Source organism: Callithrix jacchus, chromosome X (genome assembly GCF_049354715.1).
Source record: "Callithrix jacchus isolate 240 chromosome X, calJac240_pri, whole genome shotgun sequence".
In the NCBI taxonomy this organism is placed as follows: domain Eukaryota; kingdom Metazoa; phylum Chordata; class Mammalia; order Primates; family Cebidae; genus Callithrix; species Callithrix jacchus.
The window spans coordinates 83,315,442-83,336,210 of NC_133524.1; the positions used below are offsets into that span (position 1 = coordinate 83,315,442).

The 20,769-nt window shown below is 36.5% G+C and overlaps 1 protein-coding gene across 24 annotated transcripts in view; it reads right to left on the bottom strand.

Moving 5' to 3' along the window:
* CHM (CHM Rab escort protein) overlaps positions 1-20,769 on the bottom strand; it is a 190,440-nt gene that overhangs the window by 23,054 nt on the left and 146,617 nt on the right. For all 24 annotated transcript variants that reach the window (XR_013531401.1, XM_054251396.2, XM_078362371.1 and 21 more), the window contains 4 exons: positions 19,930-20,007; positions 9,910-10,014; positions 9,162-9,225; positions 2,577-2,673 (listed from right to left, as the gene is read on the bottom strand). Coding sequence is in view for 23 of the 24 variants with exons in the window: in XM_054251396.2 (XP_054107371.1) it covers positions 2,577-2,673; positions 9,162-9,225; positions 9,910-10,014; positions 19,930-20,007 (344 nt within the window). In the remaining variant the exon portion in view is untranslated. The remainder of the gene's footprint in view (positions 1-2,576; positions 2,674-9,161; positions 9,226-9,909; positions 10,015-19,929; positions 20,008-20,769) is intronic.

Below are 20,769 nucleotides of genomic sequence, written 5' to 3' on the forward strand. Positions count from 1 at the left end.
ACCTGGAAAAGCCAGAGATACTCAATGCCAGCTTGTGAAAGCAGCTGAGACGGAGGCTGAACCCTGCAAAGCCACAAGGGTGGAGCTGCCCAAGACATGGGAACTCATCTCTTGCATTAGTGAGACCTGAAGTCAAAAAAGATATCTGGAGCTTTAAAATTTGATAGGATTTCAGACTTGGATGGGGCCTGAAAACTCTTTGTTTTGGCCAAGTTCTCCCATTTGGAATGGTTTTATTTACCTAATACCTGGACCCTTATTGTTCCTAGGAAGTAACTGACTTGCTTTTGATTGTACAGGCTCATAGGCAGAAGGGACTTGCCTTGTCTCAGATGAGACTTTGGACTGTGGACTTTTGGGTTAACGCTGAAATAAGAATTTGGAAAACTGTTGGAAGGCATGATTGCTTTTGAAATGTGAGAACATGATATTTGGAGGGTCTGGGAGGTGGAATAATATGGTTTGGCTGTGTCCCCACTGATATCTCAACTTGACTTGTATCTCACAGAATTCCCACATGTTGTGGGAGAGACCCAGGAGGGAGGTAACTGAATCATGAGGGCTGGTCCTTCCCATGCTATTCTCGTGAGAGTGAATAAGTCTTACAATATCTGATGGGTTTATCACGGGTTTCTGCTTTTGCTTCTTCCTCATTTTTTTCTTGCCACCACCATGTAAGAAGTGCCTTTCACCTCCTGCCATGATTCTGAGACCTCCCTAGTCATGGGGAACTGTGATTGCAATTAAACTTCTTTTTCTTCCCAATTTCAGGTTATGTCTTTATCAGCAGCATGAAAACAGACTAATATACTATAAAAGGAGAAATGGTCCTCTGAGCTACTTCTCCAAAGGAAATTTAGGATTATAGCAATTTTGAAAAGTTTTCTTAATGCTCTCTGCTGGCATCAGACTTCCCACTATTTTCTGCCTAATTACATGTTCCCAATTTTAAGTAGTAGCTCTACATTTCCCCATTGAAGTTTTCCTTGTGACTACGCAAAACCAGATTAGTCTTTTTGCTTCTCAGAACTCACATACAGTCTGACTAACACTTAAGTTTACAGAATCAAAAAATATTTTTCCGGTTAATGATATTATGTCTCCTTCCTATGAATCCCTAGAGTACACTGTTTGTTGATACTTCTCATATTTTGCCTCTTCAAGCTACTTCTATGTTTGTTTTATCTATTCAACTAGACTGCGAAACACCTATGGTCAGGGGTATCTTATGCATCTTTACCTACCATAAAATGCCTAGCACAATAGGTTGTACTCAGTGATCATGAGGTCAAGAGATCGAGACCATCCTGGTCAAAATGGTGAAACCGCATCTCTACTAAAAATACAAAAAATTAGCTGGGCACAGTGGCGTGTGCCTGTAATCCCAGTTACTTAGGAGGCTGAGGCAGAAGAATTGCTTGAACCCAGGAGGCGGAGGTTGCGGTGAGCCGAGATCGCGCCATTGTACTCCAGCTTGGGTAACAAGAGCAAAACTCCGTCTCAATAAATAAATAAATAAATAAATAGTCTTGGTCCATTAGGTGAGCAATAATATCATGAACATTTCAAATCAGATATCTCAGCTTCTGCTTCGAATATTTATAATACATAGCTTAGGTCTAGGGACAGTGATGTATAATGTATACTTGTTGACTCCTATTTACTGAAATATCCTCAAGACATATGTTGTAGAATGCATGATATCTAATGCTGCTGGTAACAAAAGTTTTGAAACATATAAGCAAAAGAGCAGATAAAGCAGTCCTTACCTTTAGTCTCATAAATAAACAAAATACATTGAAAATTTATACATGAAGAAAGTTCAGTAATTGAATTTAGAATTCAAAGTGCTATGGTTTGAATGTTTGTGTCTCCTCACAATTCATATGTTTACATATGCAATGCAAAAGTATTACCTCTTAATATTTCAAGTAGGCCCACAATGCAAAAGTAGTAAGAGGTAGAGTCTTTGGAATATGGTTAGGTCGTGAGAGCTCTGCCCTCAGAAATGGGATTAGTGCTCTTACAAAAGAGGTCCAAGGAAGCTTTTTTATCCCTGTCCCCTATATCAGGACACAAAGGAGGTGCCACTTATGAGGAACAGGTCCACATCAGACACTGAATCTGCTGGCACCTTAATTTTTGCACTTTCTAGCCTCTAGAATCATGAGCAATAAATTTCTGCTCTTTATAAGTTACACAGTCTAAGGTATTTTTGTCATAGTAGCACAAATAGACTAAGACAGAAAGTAAAAAAAAAAATAGCAATTAAAAAAAGGGTAATGCAAGCAGATTTCCAATAAGCTAAAGAAAAATGAGAAATAATTGAAAGTCAGAAAATTCTTCACTAGAGAACTAAAAAATTATGCCTGTGAAGATTTAGCCACTGAAATGTTTATAGGTAAGGGAAAGGTATGAAATGACTTACTCTATCGCCGTATTTTACATAAGCAAATACTCTGAATAATAAAAAAGTAAGAAAATCTCTATAGATATAACATTGACAACTGTAACAGCTGCCCTCCTTTCCTTCCTAAACAAACAAAAAATACAAACAACCATTCTACTGTGCTTACAGGTGCCTTTCATGCATGTCATCGTTGAAGAACATAATTCAATGACCCGAACAGCAAAAGTTCCTGGTTCCTCTGCTGGCACTGTCAAAACGGAAATCTACAAAGCAAAAATAAAGTATCAGACACAGCTGTTAGATTTCATTTTTATTCTTCTAATATTAAAATACTGTTAACTTCTAAACTGAGTATCTTTTTGAACGCCTTGATGTCAAAAAATATGGCTTCTCAGGATTTAATTTTGGAACAGAATTTGAAACATATATATATGTATTATGTTCATAATTCTCATAGATAATAACTATTTTAAATATCTTTAATATTTATTAAATCCTTATTAACTTTCTCTAGGTTTCTTATGATAAACTTACTATAGGTTGAGTAACCATTATCTAAATTCCAAAATACTCCAAAATCCAAAACTAGTGCTGACATAATGCTCTAAGAAAATGCTCATTGGAGCATGTTGGATTTTAGATTTTCGGATTAGGGACACTCAACTGGTATACCCCAAAATCTGAAAAAATCTGAAATCCAAACACTCTGGTCTAAAGCATTTCAGATAAGGATACTCAACCTGTATTTTCAAAGGATACCATTATGACTTCTCAGTTCTGAAATAGATGTACTTTGCTGTTTGAAATCAGACCATATTAAATCAATCTTGATTACTCATAATGGCTAAAAACAGCAGTTAGCACTGATAAAGATTAAAGATTACCCATCCCAATCTTATAGAAACAAGCAAAGTAAATATATATCAAAACATTTAAAAACACGTAATTTTTAAAGACTCCCTTAATAAAACTAGAAATTCAGAATCAAAAGTACAATGTGAAATTGTTAAGTACTATTTATTGATATATAGTATGCTACCTTGGGCATTAATGATATGCTAGATGGCTTTATACTCAAAAACTTGAAATGATCTTCAGGTCAATGTTTCTTTTTATTTTTGAGGCAGAGTCTCACTCTGCCGCCCAGTTCAGTATACAGTGGTGCAAACTAGGCTCACTGCAACCCCTACCTCCCGGGTTCAAGTGATTCTCGTGCCTCAGCCTCCCAAGTAGCTGGGATTATAGGCATGCATTACCATACCTGGCTATTTCTTTTGTATTTTTTGTAGAGGTTGGGTTTTGCCATGTTGGTCAGGCTGATCTCAAACTCCTGACCTCAAGTAATCCACCCACCTTAGCTTCCCAAAGTATTGGGATTGCCGGATTGAGCCACTGCGCCCGACCCAGGTCAATGTTTCTTTGTAGAGCCTAAAGTTTCAATACTAATCTTCAGTCTAATCTTCAATGTGAGGAAACTTTATCCTCTCACATAGAAAATACTCGTCAAGAGATCGAGACCATCCTGGTCAACATGGTGAAACCCTGTCTCTACTAAAAATACAAAAAAAAAATTAGCTGGGCATGGTGGTGCATGCGTGTAATCCCAGCTACTTAGGAGGCTGAGGCAGGAGAATTGCCTGAACTCAGGAGGCGGAGGCTGCGGTGAGCCGAGATCGCGCCATTGCCCTCCAGCCTGGGTAACAAGAGCGAAACTCCACCTCAAAAAAAAAAAAAGGAAAAAAAAAAAGAAAGTATTTGTCAAAAGGGTAAAAGCCCATTTGCACTTTGCCCTATAAGTGCTATGCTACATTTTGACTGAGAATGTCATAGTGATGGCCCTAACAGGAAACACCTAAAACAAATTTTAAATCAGAAATTATTTTGATAACCATGACTGTCCTACATTTATGTACATTTCTGGCCTCAAAATGTCTGAAAAAACTTACTTCTCGATGTTCTTCTCAACTCCCTTTGTTCATGATAGAAAACATACTATGGCATTAAAAAGATAGAAGCCACTAAGACATTGAATGCTGAGCAGTAGTTAAATGAGTACAACTAAAAACATGAATATAACTAGAAAAGTATCATAATGACTGCACTAACATGCAAGGACTTCTTTTGATTTCTACAACTATCACCTTTTTTTTTACCGAGATGCAATTAAAACCTCCTACTACAGTACCTCCATCACTTTAACTCTGAAAAGTTAACTGTCTCAAACCTCACAGAAATGATAAAAGTCATCAAAAAAGAATTCCTTTAACCCTCTAATACCACTTCCATAAAATTTACCTGCACCAACACGTATTCTTCCAAGTCTCATCATTCTATCTATGCTGCACAACTCAAAAAAAAAAAAAAAAGAGAGAGAGAGAAGATAAAAGACGAAAACTCCCTACAGGAAACAAAGAAAGGCAAGCAGGACACACATTTTAGACTGATCACTCTGAAGGAAATGTAGGAGGCAGAGTTGAAGTAAACAAGATGAGAGACAGGGTGACCAGTTACAAGTCAGAGGTGATGAGTCCCATAACTGCAACACTGAGAAAAGGCAGATCAAAGCAACTTTTAGGAAGTACACTGTAGGAAGTGATGCTGATGAGATGTCAGAGAGGGGAGAAAGAAGTTGCCGTTGAAATGATGTCAGAACTATTCCCAGAAGAAGGGAATACTGGATGAGGAGCAGTTTGAGGAGGGAAGATGGTGAGTTCTGTTTTGAGTATGTTCCATTTGACAGATGTCCAGCAGGAAGCTTAGCATGCGGGCCAGACACTCCTAGGAGATATAGAATTGGCTGTCACCAAGATCTATGCAGAACTGAAATTGTGAGATAACACAGAGTCATCCAGTGAGTGTGCCCAGAGCAAGACATACTGTGGGCTGAGGGAAGAACACTGAGGAGCCCTGATATTTAAGGACTGGGTAAAGGAACAAGAGTCCGCTAAGAAAGAAGAGAGGCAACAGCCAGAGTCATGAGGAGAACCACAAGAGCACAGTTTCATGGAAGCCAAAAGTACAGCATTTCAAAAGGAAGGAAATAATAACATTGTCAAATGTAACAGTAAAGTCCCAGTAGACAAGAACCAAAAAATATCCCCTAGACTTGACTTTCATAAAGTTATTAATGAATTTAGCAAGAAAAAATGTGGTAGAAATAGGAGAGTAGAAGCCAGGTTGGAGTGTTAAATAAATGAATGGGAGGTAAGGAGCTGGTGGCAGCAAGTATAGACACTGTCTTGAAATGCTGATAAGAAGAGGGAAGACAGCTAGAGATGAGGGCAGAATCAAGGGAGTGGTTCCTTTTAGTTTTTATTTTTGGAACAGAAAATGCTAGTATGTATACATATATGTACTAGCACATACGAAATAGAAAATGCTTGTGTGTGTGTGTCTGTGTCTTGGTTAAAAAAAGGTATCAGCAGTGGGGAGAGGCTGAAGATACAGGAGAGAGAGCAGACAATAAAGGGTGTGTGTGTGTGTGTGTGTGTGTGTGTGTGTGTGTGTGTCAAAGGCACTTGTTAAAGTGGCTGGCTTTGAACAATGAAGGGAGCCTTCTGATTCATTCCTGGGTTGGAGTACACACGTGGTGGTGGGGCAGGAAGTCAAGGGCTACTGTGCATGTTGGATGGCCTCATATTTTCAGTGAAGCAAGGTTGTCGGGGGTAAAGGGGGTGAGAGGAGCAGGGGATAAGAAGGGTGGGTAAAATCATCAAGACTTGGATTAGGCACTGAGGGAAAAGGGAAAGAGAGCTGTTTGAGGCCAGTGGAAGAACTGACTGGTGATCTGTGCTGAAGGTCCAGCTGAATCAGGCTGGCACCCTTGTCTTTGTGGCAGGGTTAGTCTGGCTGGATGTATGGTTTTCTTAAGCAGACATCAGTGATCCAGGTGAAGATCATAGCCTGACTCGGGGATGGGATCTTGCTCTGTGGGTATAGCAGAAGGACATGACAACATGGGTACTGAGATTGTCAAGACAGAGGGCAATTCAGAAGATCTACTACGGGGTCTAGTGCAGGGAAAAAGAAAAGGGCAGAAGGGAGATAATAAACTGAAAAGAAACAGAGGGAATGAGGAATTGTACATCTCTTAACAGACTGGGTAGAGGTAAGAGAATGAAAGACCTGAAAGGATAGGAGCAGATTAATGCCACTGTAGATCCATGACCTTCAGACTCAACTGAGCCATTACACTGCCCAGCAATTTGAACATGAGACAGTGCACGCTCCAACTCCTATAGTGATTATTTTACATCTTTCCTTGAGCTTCTACCCATCCACATTTGCACACCCGCATTCTCAAAAGATGACTTTACCTTGTTTATAATTTAAAGAATAAATGTAACCCATAAGATGGGAATTCCTAAATCTACAAATGCATTCACCCTCTGGTTTCAACGTGTCTCCCATTCCATCCAAGGGCAACGTTTTTGCCTGTTCTCTGAATTTTAGCCTCCCCAGCCTTTGCCTGGACCTTGATCCATCAATTATCCTCCTTCTTACTTTGGTATCTTCAACCTCTCCCTCTCTATTGGCTTCATCCCATGAGCTGAAGTACTGAAATATATACTAATCTTTTAAAGTAAAGAAAAGCCCTCTTCTGCTCCACATCTCTCTTCAAAGACCAGTTCCTCCCTCTTACTCTTCACAGCTTAGCTTCCCTCAAGTTATCTCTATTTGTTCCCTTTACTCTTTTGCCTCCCTGGCACTCTTTGATCCGCTCACAAACCTCATAGCTTACTGGGAAATACAGACAAGTAAACCAGTAATTGTAGGACAGTGGAATAAGTAATATAATAGCTGTTGTACTATTTCTTCTACACACCCATGCTCACACCTGTCACACGGAACTATAGTTGCTACTTATCAGTATCTGTATCCTCTAGACTGTAAGCTATTTGAGGGCAGAGATGCGATCATAGTCACCACTAGCTCCTTAGAATGCAGCAACACTAGCTGGAAGGTAAAAAGCACTCATTGTTTGCTGAATGGCTTAATGAAGGTATTTATATTACACATATAGTAAGTATATTTGGGGGACTTTTTTGTATATAATGTTGATTTATTAGCAATAAAAACTGGGACAATGAATTGACTTTATCCACTCACATACGTCTTTTATATAAGAAAAAGCTTTCAACTTAAGGAACTTTAGAAGCCTACTTTTAGCAGTGGCATACAGAACCGACAGTCATACCTACTGAGTAAGCTGATTTCATCAGTCACTATAAAATATGGTTCGAAGGAGAATTGGGTCCTCTGAAATGTAAGAGGTCTGAGTAAAACTCAGAGGCATAATGACATTCCTACAGAACTGGGGATAAGGAGGAAGAAGAGGGTACTGAAATGAACAATGGTGGTAAGGAAATGCCATAACTGGGAATGTGTGTGGAAATCATTCACACCAGGCCTAACAGTGGACTTACAATCATTGCCATAGGGTTGGCTACTGTCTTTTTCTCCCAGATTTTTAAATGTATTCTTTGGGGATTCTCTTTTTCTCCCCATAACAATATATTTTCACTTTCACAGAAATAATTTTCAAACTCTAGTATTTACATCAATTTTCCTAAAATAAATCTGTTATATAAGATGCAACTATCTGTTCCACTGGATGGAAATCCTTAGGAAACCAATGCCATTACATTATTGACATCACGTATTTTTTAAAAACACATTTAATAACTACAAGTTGAGTATCCCTAATCCAAAAATCTGAAATCCAAAATGCTCTAAAACCCTCCAAAAATCTAAAATCCAAGCACTTCTTGCCCCAAGCATTTCAGAAAAGGGATGCTCAAATTTTAGTACACATGGCTTAATACACTTAATTTTGCTAATATTGATTTATACAAATTACCATGTAGATTAAATTAGTAACAATGTTATTAGAAAGCATAAGAATCAATGAGGTATCATTTCGTCTCTGTTAGGACGGCTACTATCAACAAGACAAGAGATAACAAGTGTTGATGAGGATGTAGAAAAAAGCAGACCTTGTACACTACTGGTTGGAATGTAAATCTTTACAAACATTGTGGAAAACATTATGGAGGTTCCACAAAAACTTTAAAAATAGAATTATCATATAATCCACCAATCCAGATTGTGGGTATATATCCATCAGTATCTCAAATAAATGTCTGCACTCCCATATTCAATGCAGCATTATTCGTTGAAGCCAAGATTTGCAAACAACCTAAGTGTCCGTCAGCGGAATAATGGTTTTTGTAAAAATGGGGTGTGCGTGTGTATGTGTACACAATGGAATATTATTCAATCTTTAAAAAAGAAGAAAGTCCTACCATTTGCAACAACATAAATGAATCTGGAGGACATCATGCTAAATGAAATAAGCCAGACACAGAAAGGAAAACACTGCATGATTGCTCTCACATGTGAAATATAAAAAATTCAAATTCATAGAAGCAGAGAGTAAAACAGTGCTTGCCAGGGGGTAGGCAAAATGGAGAGATGTCGGTCAAAGGGTACAATCATTCAGTTATACAAAAAAAGTAAGTTTTAGAGATCTAATGTACAGCGGAAGACTACAGTTAATAATATGGTGCTGTATATTTAAAATTTGCTGAAAGTAAATCTTACGTGTTCTCAGCATAAAAAAGGTAACTATGTAAAGAGATAGATATGTTAATTATAGTCATTAGTTCACCATATATATGTATAGCAAAACATTACATTGTACATCTTCATATATACATCTTTTATTAAAAATACATAGGACTGAATTTACCTGTTGATCTGAGTCTGTTTTTAGGACAGATCTATCTGTGATCAGCACTGCCCTGGAGATCTGCCTGTAATGCACAAAACAGTCAAGCAGTAATTCTGATTGCATGCATAAGTTTCGTTTATAGTTATATAACCACCAGAAGGCATGTTTCAAAGATTTAAGTCAGGATAAAAGTGTAACCTCCCAAAACCAAGTCAAGTTTGGCTTTAATCTTTTCTTGTTTCATGAAAGAAGGATGCCTGACCTACAGACAAACCCCTGCTGAAGCAAAGGAGTTGAAATTATGCTAGACTCCTTTAAAACAAGACCCTGTAAGTGAAGTAAGATAGTGAATATATCTTTGGTTTGGCATTTATTTGCATGTTACCTGAAGAACAGAATCATACAGAAATGTCAATAAAATTACCTTCGCAGGCCGGGCGCGGTGGCTCACGCCTGTAATCCCAGCACTTTGGGAGGCCAAGGCGGGTGGATCACGAGGTCAAGAGATTGAGAACATCCTGGTTAACATAGTGAAACCCCGTCTCTACTAAAAATACAAAAAATTAGCTGGGCATGGTGGCGCGTGCCTGTAATCCCAGCTTCTCAGGAGGCTGAGGCAGGAGAATTGCCTGAACCCAGGAGGCGGAGGTTGCGGTGAGCCGAGATCGCGCCATTGCACTCCAGCCTGGGTAACAAGAGCGAAACTCCGTCTCAAAAAAAAAAAAAAAAATTACCTTTGCTTGCTAGTGGGTGGAGGGGGCCTTACCTGTATTGCACGCGTGAGCATGTGTTCTCAGAAAAGTAACTGTCCTCCACGAGGAAATGCTTAGAGATTATTCTCTGACCAAACTGATCTATAATTGCTTTACATCTATAAAGAAGATAAGTATACCACAAAAGTTCATATTAATAATTAAATAATTGAGGAAAAACAACATAATTAGCTACCAATTTTGAATCTAAAACCAATTTCTCATGAAGACAACACTTAAAACTTGCCTACAATTCCAAATTTTCTGTTGCAAAACTGACACTAAATGACAGAATATATATTCTTGTTGCCATTTTGAGGTCTTTTAAAGTACAAAATGAACCTGGAATACATCTTAAACATGTACTTTGAATGCCATTAATAAAGAATAAAGTCAGGATAAGAATTACATTAAATCATAAATTTCCTAATGTTTAGGAACACAGAAGCATTTCCTTTGTTTAGAAAACAGGCTTGTATATATTTTTCTCCTTAGCAGCTCTAAGAAAAGAGAGAAAAATTGATTAAATACCTTGTTATATCATTCATAGCTTATAAAGGCCTTTTACAGGCTTTTTATTTTTCTGTTAAATGTTGGTTTCTCTTTTGTCCAAGAACAGCTATGTTGTCACGTGTTTGGTAATGTTTGAAACAGAAAAACGGGATAGAGCTTTTTTTAATAACCTGTTTCCACCTTACTCCAAAGGATGATCATAGAAAGATTTCTTTCAAGTGCTGCTTCCAAATAAGGAAAACACCTATGCACGGACATCATCAGGTCTCTGTCATCTGATATGTGTTGGGACAATGAATCATACAGAACCCTCCATTGACCTTCTTTCAATGTGTCTAGATAAAAGGATGAAAATTGGAATCCATCTACTTGAAGTGCCACAAGTTATAAATGTACTTTATAGGGCTCATTATCCAAACTAATGGACTAAGGGCAACATCCTTGAAATGGACTTACCAGCACTGACAATGCCAGTATGCAATATTTCAGGAACTATATGCAAATGACTGTGTGTTTGATATATCTTTTGATTATGGAAATATCAATTTATTTGTGTCACAGCTTCTTCTTTGGGAAAACAGAATTATTTTATTAGAAATGAACTTATGTGTTGCCCCTCATAAAATGCAAGCAAATTAATTTCAAAAGTGTATTGTAACATATACTGGTATAAGTTAAAATCTGTTCAGTCACTCTAAAAATAAGCCATATAAGTGATATCTTCCAGGAATAAAGGCATTAAAAATAAAATGACTAACACTCAAGACCAATAGTGAGAAGAAATCAATTTGTATTTCCTAAAGGCAGATTACGATATGCTAATATTTTTAAACAAATGGCATCCCACTGTTGTTAAGGACAGACTATGATGTCTAGTGATGTACATAATAGATATTTTAATCAATTAACCACTTTTAATTTAACATTTGTTATATTACATTAATATTTACATAATTTTTCCCATCTCATCTCCACTTCTGTTTCTATATATACCTCCTCACATTTTATTGAACTAGAACTCTTGCCTTATAAAATACTTCACAAAATAGATCTGAAGTACTTACATCTGATATTCTCCAAAATAGTGTTTTAAAAACTGAAAATATAAGTTATTCACTCAGTCTTCTATTTTAAAACTCATATAGCCTTTGAAACACAAAGTACTTAAGGCAATTGAGAAGAGAAATCTGCTATCTGCCATTAAACATCAATATCTATTTGCCCTGTAAACACTGACAAGCCTTTTTCTTACCTTTAATTCAGAGACTATGTGAAGACAAGAGGAAATAATTGGGCAGAAAACAGTGGGTGTAAAATTTCTCTATCTTGATAGGGTTTAGATTATACAGATTTATCATTTGTTAAAACTCAGTTAAGGAGTACTTAAGATTTGGGCACTTCATTGTATGTAAATTTTACATCAAAAGAAAAACACTAAACAAATATTGAGCTCCAGTTAACGATATGGACGCTGAAGTATTTATGGAGAATTTTACTGACATCTGCAATTTACAGTCAAATGCATTAAAAAGATGAGTCAATACATGGATAGAAGGATTAATATTTGGGGAGCTATGTGACTAAACAAGTTTATTAAAATGTTAATTGCAGAACCCAGGAAGTGGATATACAGGTGTTCTCTCGAAATTCCTTCCACATCAGTATAAGTTTGAAAATATTCATCATAAAATGTTAAAGCTGGGGGGGTGAGGGTCAGTGTTAATACAAATCTCAGATCTGAGTGTAAATCTTTGCAAAAGGTTCCCATTTAAACTGTATTATTAAACCTGGCCCTCAGGCTTTGTAGGCTTTTAAACAAGGTTGTTTTGCTGGTAGCTATACCTTCCGTGGCCGGTAGACATTTGGTTCAAGTTATGATATTAGAAAGAACTAATGGGGATCACTCAAAAGGGAAGTATGGGGGTGTGGGACTTAGGGAGCTCAACTACACAAGGAGAAGATACTAATGTGTCTATGCTGAGGCTTCTAATGAAACAGTGATTGTCAGAGTGGGAGGAGAAGGAAGCAAATCAGAATCACACCTGGGGGACATTTTTAAATTATAAAGTACCCCTGGAGATTCTGATAAGCTCCCAAATCCCAGGAAAGAATCACTGTCAAGCATGCCACTGCTATTGTTGTATCTTCTGTGTTGTGGTAGGTGGAGAAAAGTCAAGGACTACTGGTACAGATAAAAGATTTGTTTCTGCAGAAATTGAGGTGATGGTCACATATGCCCAAGTCTCAGTCTGGAAGATGACAATAACATGGATCACCTGATAATATCACTCTGAAGCACTAAGGGTCTAGGCCTAAGCAAAGCTGCTCAAATCAAGACATGTTTAAGCAAGTGAGAAGATTTGTTTTCTCATTTAACTAACTGTCATACATTCAGCCTAACTGGGAAAACAATGAATAAGAAAATATTTATTTTGGACCTAGATTTAGTCTTTGTATTGTAACGACTCATATAAAAGATTAGATGACATTTAAGTAACAGAAAGCAGCAAAATGAAAAAGTGCTGCCGGAGACATGAAAATACCTCTCCCACGTAAACCTGAAGAAGCCAGGGAAGATTAAACCATGTAATATTTAGTGAGGGCCTTGCTGAGCCTCATAAATAGTATTTGAGGAGGAACATGACAGGTGTCCCCAGTTACAGGGACACAATGGCCAAGCTGATCACACAAAACACTGAAGCCAGACAGAACATTTCTAGAGCGAAGCTTTCTAAATCAACAAATCACAAGAGTTATTCAGTTCTTGGTTCAATGATATAAGGGCATAGATAGCAAATGGATGATAAGGAAGAAAATAATAAAATGAAAACTCAGTATCTGGAATTTGGCTTAGATGAGAAAAATAACACTAAAACAAGTATTCAGTTTCTGGGATCCTCACAATGAATACACCAAATAATTTTGTGGTAAAGAAACCAGAAATCGCATATGGAATAATTTAAAGGAAAATGTACAAACTAAGGAAATTAGAAGATGCTCAATCACTGAAGAAAACAAAATAATTTTCCCTAGTTACTATGCCCTTCTGAGCTTTCTCAAATGCATTAGTTCAAATGCCACCTCACCCATAAAACCATCTCACATGCTTCCCACTCATCTTTTTCTTGGGTAAAAAACACTCTAATAGTTCTAAACACCATTAACAGGCAAATAACTTCAAATCTATAGTTTAATGCTCTGACTTCTGCTAAGCTCTGTATCCATATTTGTAACTGTCTATTATCCATTACTTTCTGGATAGACTCTAAGCTCCCTTTTAATAAATATTTAATTGAAAAATAAAAATTGTATATATTCAAGGTGTATAATGTAATGACCTGATATACATATACACTGTGTAATGATTACCACAAATTAATTAACACATCTATCACCACCCATCATTACCATCTGTGGGTGTCATGAGGAACTTAAAACCTGCTCTTACCAAATCTCAAGGAAATAATACAGTATTATTAGCCAGGCGTTTCTTAAAACTAGCATGTTGCAAACTGAGTTTATTATGGCTCCTCATCTGCTCCCACTCCCTTGGAATCCCTGTCTGTATCAGGTAATGGCATAACCAGCAGTTTTCCTGCCTCAAATCTCTCTTCTTACATCTAGTCTGCTATAACATTTTGATTCCACCTTAAAAATACTTCCTGAAACTAGCCTCTTCTCTCCATCTCCACTGATACTGCCTTAGACTCTTATAATGTCTAATAAGATAATAAACTGCTAGCAGGTTGGCAATTCATCTGTTCAACATAAATGTACAGCATAACAATCATATGCCAAGCACTGTTCTAAGAGGTAAGAATAAAAATGTCTTGCTCTAAAGGACAAGATTCAGACAGAGACAATTTTTGAAAATTCACACAGAGACAATTTTAAGACAATGGCAAACCAATGATAAAAGATAAGGATAAGGAATTACAGATTACTAGAAGAGGAACCTAACTCATGTTATGGTCGAGGGGTGGAGTATCAGGTAATGCTCTTTGGAGGAAGTGACAAATTTGTTGCTTTTATAGGATAAAATACAATTAAGCAAGCAAATAAGGATATGGATATCTCAGGTAGAAGGGCAGAATTTGCAGGGTTACAAAGGCAAGTAAGAGAAGAACAGGTACAGAGATCCATGAACAGTTCAGTATTATGTGACAATAAAATGAAAAGCAAGTAGGAAAGAGAGATGAACCTAGACAAGCAGACAGAGGCCAGATTACAGAGTCTCACCCGTCATGTGTCATGTAGAAAGGTCTTAGACTTTATTCTGAGATTATATAAAGGCACAGAGGCTTCTGAAATAAGGATGGAGTCAGATCTGCATACTGAACAGATCTCAATGTACAATCATCTTATTAATTTAGTTGTTCTGTAATGTCCCCCAGTAGACTGTAAGTTCCACGAGAACAAAGAACCCAATTGTCTTTTTCTCTGCTGTATCCCCAGTGCCTGGCACAAAGAAAACAAATAATTGTTGCACTGATAGGTGGATGGATGGATAATGAAGTATTCTATACATGTGAATAGTGTAGAGAGAGGGAAAAAAAAGATATAGAATCTCTGATTTAGGAAGTAAAGAATCATTTCCATCACAGTGCTTCTTCCAAATCATTGCCAGAATTACAACATAAAAGTAGCAAATTTAATCTTGCTGCTTTCCATTACTACCTCTCATTAGAGTCCAAATTCCTTAGCATAGCACAGAAGAATCTTCACAATAGGTCCCCCCCCACCACTGGATTCCAAAGTCTCCAATTATATTAATAGTTACTGTTAGCTAACATAGTTAGCACTTACAATGTGTCACAAATGGTTCTACAACGTTTATCTATTTCCTTAATAATTATAATAACCCTAAGAGGTCGGTGTAGTCAATTGTCCAAATTTCTAAAGAAACTGGGTCATAGAGAATTAAATAACTTGCTCAGGTACACACAGTTAGTGACAAAGTCAGGATTCAAATCCAATCTATCTGACTTTAGAGCTGTACTCTTTATTGAAGTCCCCTTGTATACAAGGACAGGGTCCATGTTTTTATTCATTTCTTTATCCCCATAGCAACTAGCATGGGGTTTGGCCGATGTTAAATATCTAGAATATGATCACTATCATTTTGCAAGCAGGCCACGTTAAAATCAATGCTTCAGCAATGACAAATGGTATTAAGAGTCAATTACCTCAAACTTGGTCTAACATTCTATTCATTACTAACTTCCAAGTATCTAGAAAACGCACAGACATCAGAAAAATATATCTGATATCAGAAAATATATATTCCTGTAATCAGAAAAATGTATACCTGACATCAAGAAAGAGCCATCGGACGAAAGCTGGCGAGACAGCTGAAGTACACAGGGACCAACAACAGCTGAAGTAATTAGATTACAAATATTGGTTATAGATGTATCTGGTCCAAGGTCATCTGCACTTTACCAAAATATCAAATACTATACTACTAACCGGCCAGATCTAATTTACAGGAATTTGCCTGGTCAACATAGCTGCAAAGGAAAAGAAAACTATTTAACTAGAACATCCAGTGTTTCCAAAAAGAGTCAATAGAAACGTGCCATATGAGAATTTAGTGAAAAGGTTCAGAAAAAAACCACTGATACATACCTACATCCTCTCAAATTAACAAAGCAGAACCAAGCAAACAAAAATGAAAAATAAAATCTAGCTGAAAATAGGTATGCATTAGGTAACATATTCCACATACCATGATTTAATGTGCCTCCTCAATGCCCTATTTCTTCTCTCAACGTCTGAACAGTATTTGTTTGTATAATCACCACATTAAACTCAATGCTGTGATCACTATGCCTCTCTCACCTTTCCTAAATGGACAGCACAAAGCAAAGCACAAAAAGAGCTATGGTCAGTCTTTAATCTTTATTCATTTATTTAACTCAAAGTTATCGAGTATAATGAATACTAGGAACCTGCCTTGGTTCTGGAGATACAACAGTGAGATCCTGCCTTTTCTTATAGAGAACTTAGGAAATGATCATAAAAGTGATGTGACAGTGGATAGTGAGGACTGGCAGGGAGTTCTAATGTAGTCTGTGGGATCACAGAATAAACTTAGAACTTTGACTCAAAGCATGAGTAGTTCTTAACTACCCTAAAGAGGAGAGGGGATATCAAGTATTCCACATAGAAAACTAGGAAAAGAAAGGCAAACTAAAACCATAAGGAGACAAATGCAAATCTTTACAGATTCCCTACTTAGTACCCTAATTATACTTAGAATATAACAATTGTCTAAGTCAGCCTTGAATCCTTAAAAAGAAATGTATGTTGGATATACCCAATACAGGGTCAAGGTTTTCCCCCCCAAAAAACTATCCCTTGCTTTATATTCAAATCCTAACAAAATATCTCCTACTATTGGTTATCTCTTTTGTATATTTGATTTTGAATGGCAAAGCTGTGTTTAGTAAAGATATACAGACCTGAGCCAACTTCAGTCAATGCTAGCTTTAGGTATTTTTAGAGACTATTTGACTTGCTAGATTGTTTTAAACAGGAAAATTTTAACATAAATATGGTAATTATTACTGAAGGTATAAATATGAACTTATGATTTTCAAGTATTGTTTGTATCTTTTAAATATCACTTAAGCAATTCAGTATAGTGTGAATATTGTAGACGACAGGAGTATTATGATTTCGCGTCAAGTTTTAAAAACTGTCAAGTTAAAGAAATAGTTATGGCTTAGAATAAATTTCCCAGGAAGAGATTCATATACAGAATCCAAAATCGTTGCATTCTAAAGAAACAAGATGGACAAGATGATGATGTTCACTAGAAAAGTGGGATTCTAGTAATAAAATAATATAATTAATAGCACAAGTAGATTGTGTGCTATTTCAGTTATATTCATACAAGCAGGCACATACAAGTTGTTCAACATTTTTTTTTTAATTTTTCACTGGGACTGAAGATTATGCATTATGTGAGAATGGCTTACATTTCAGCATATAAAATATTTTAAGATAATTCATTTCTAAATATTAAGGAAAAGCCAAGTACTTTCCGAGAACATTAAATAACTCAACCAAAGCATGTCAAATCTAGAAGGAGATCCAGAGATTACTGCAGAGTCCATTTCACTCATCTTTCAGATAAAGAATTCTGTCCAAAGGAAAGGATTTGCCCACTGTCATTCATGGCACTAATGGAAATCCAAGTCTCCTCTCATTCCAGAGCTACCCAACCTTTACTCATGCCTTAGAAGTTACAAAACAAGAAATGTCTTTCTGTGAAGATAGTTTTAAAATATTAAGTTAGAAGCAGTTTGTCTGCTATTTAAAATTCACATTTGCTGTAATCCCAGCAATTTGGGAAGCTGAGGCAAGCAAATACGAGGTCAGGAGTTCAAAACCAGGCTGACCAACATGGTGAAACCCCATCTCTATCAAAAATACAAAAATTAGCTGGGTGTGGTGGGGCATGCCTGTAGTCCCAGCTACTCAGGAGGCGGGGCAAGAGAATGGCTTGAATCTGGAAGTGGGAGGTTGCAGTGGGCTGAGATCACGCCACTGCACTCCAGCCTGGGAGACAGAGTGAGACTCCATTTCATAAAAATAAATAAATAATAAAATAATATCCGAATTTGATTGTCAGTATATTTGACAGATTCATATTGATAAGGCCTTAGACTGACTTAAGACCTAGAGCCCCCAGTTTATCATGGAACACAGTACCCTTCACTAAACCCTCAATTTTACCTTACAGATCAGTGTTTCTCAGTGTCATCTAAGGATTTCCTACATTAGATTCAGTTAGGGTGTTCTTTACAACTGCAAATTACTGCATTCACCCTAGGCCTATTAACCAATTTCACTTTCTGACTGTAAGGAATGGAAATCTGCATTTTTGACACGCTTACCTGGTAATTCTTAGTCACATTAAAGATTGAAAAACCACCAATCTAGAGATTCATATGGTCTCTAGACCATCAGCCTTCAGCTATCTGTTGCAACTGGAATCTGTACCAGATCATAAAAAAGAGCTCCTCTGTTCAGAGTATGTCATAAAAACTAAGTCAAAGGTAAGGAAAAGGTAGCCTTTAGTTCAACAAATGCAATATCTATACTAGCATATCTGTTTTTTTTTTAAACAAACATGACCTATGCAAATTATTCATGTCACATGGGACTGAAATGGGACCCCAAGGGTAAAAGAATCTAAGCAAATAAGCACCAAACAAGCAATTCATTATCTGGCTTTCCATCATGAGAACATACTCATAGCAAAGTGAATACACAAAGAAAGATGACTCTAGAAGTCTGAAGACAACTATTCCTTAACTTCTATAGAGTCAAGATGTTAACATCTTGGGCCTCTAGGGATACATTTTTCTTTCCAAACTATCACTTTTCATTTTGTAGTATCTTTCTATAAAAGTGCTGAAGGTACTTTGTAAGCCTTTTAAAATATGTATCAATGTTATCTTACACACCAGAATTACTCTTCTAAAGTAAATTTACTAAGTATTACATATTTCTAGAGTTGAGGTTTTTCTTCATCGTACCTCAAAACACTAGCTTTTATTCACTACAATTAGTCTATAAGAAGTTAATAGACATTTCATGCCACTTAGATGATAGAAAACTTTTGTGAAAGAAACAGCTTAAAATTTGTATTATTTAAGCTTCCAGTTCAAGGATTAAAATGTTTTATAACCTCAAAAATACCATTTAACTACATACCCCCTAAAAACAATCATCTAAGAAATACAGGTCAGTAGATGCTTGAGAATATGAAAAGAAAAACACATAGCAATTTAAATAGCTTCTAAAAATGGATCCAGTTGACCCATTTAAGTTTCAGTGTAGAACGCAGAAATCACAGAATATTTTATCCAGCGTAATTCAGACAAGTAAATATAATTGAAATATAAAATACACAGTAAACAGATGGTGTTCAGCTCTTTTAAACAACTGGTAAATTCTTATTTCAATCCTAAACCAGCCTATAGGCCTGATACTATTGTAAAAGAATTTATCCTTAGATAAGAGGGCAGCATAGTTTATGACAACAATCTACCTAAAAACTCATTAAAGTCTTTTCTCTTGGAGTGACATGCATTATCAGCAGAGATTAATATGATGAGTCTTTAGGTGAATTCCATTTTTAAAAATGCAATAACAGAGGGCTTTGTTGCCATCTGATGAAAATCAATTAGAGGAGGTAAGGCCACAAGGAAAACTAACATCACTCACCACCCACCCCCTGGCAGCTGAAATGATTTGTCTTCCAAGCTTGGATGACCAGGAGCTATAGGTATATTGCAGGGAAATTAATTTAGTTTCTATATTCTAAACTCACTATTCTTGTTCTGGAGGACCTAAACACAAATTACTTTTAATCAAGGTTGATATGTTATTAATAGCAAGGAGGATCTTTGAAGAATCTTTTCTTTTAAATTGACTTCAACATTTTTCACCTGTGTTTGGGGTATAAATATAAATATATATATGAAGGTTACTTATATCATCCTTACTTTCTGGATTCCTTGTCCACTACAAGGCACTGTACTGAATGGCGAAGACAATAAATTCCACCAAACACAGCACACATCCTAGGAAGAGAACAGGAAAATAAGAATTAGGGTAATGAAAATTAAGGTAAAAATATTTTAAGTATTTTACACTTCATAATTGGTATTACAGAAAAAACATTTTGATAATGTATTATTTTCTCTATCACAGTATTCAAAATCTATCTGAGGTAAAATTAGTATCTTGACACAGTAGAGGTGCTACTGATAATAATACAATGCTGACAGTTAGAAATGTGAACAAACCAAAAGTATACCTAAGCAAGAGCCGATTATCCCCCCAAATCAGCTCCTGCCTACCTAAGGTACAAAGAACGCAAACAGCCTCAGGACGTAATGTATGTATGACACACCCAAGAGAAATCACCATTGAGAAGTGTCAAAGAGGAATTAACCAGGGAAGACTCTGGAAAACTCCTACATATTTTACTTATAATAAATGTAAGCAAAATCTCCAGTAGCCAAAACTAAACTGAGAACTAAAAGCTAGAGCAGTAAGCATGAGTTAATGCAGCAGAAGCTCTAGAGTGTGCCTATCTCAGTAGTAATCTAAGTGCTTAAGTTTTAACGCACACGTAAGGAGAGGAGAGACCTTAAGATCCAAACAAGGCAGGAAGTAGAAAAGGAGATATTCTCTTACAATATCTGGATTATTAAAGAGCTATAACTCAGTTAAAGAATAACCAAGTAAAGAAATCCACTTACTAAAAGAGGTAGAAAACAAGAAAAAAAAAAAAAAAAAAAACCAGTTTTGTTCGGGTGAATCCCTGAATGGAGGAAGAT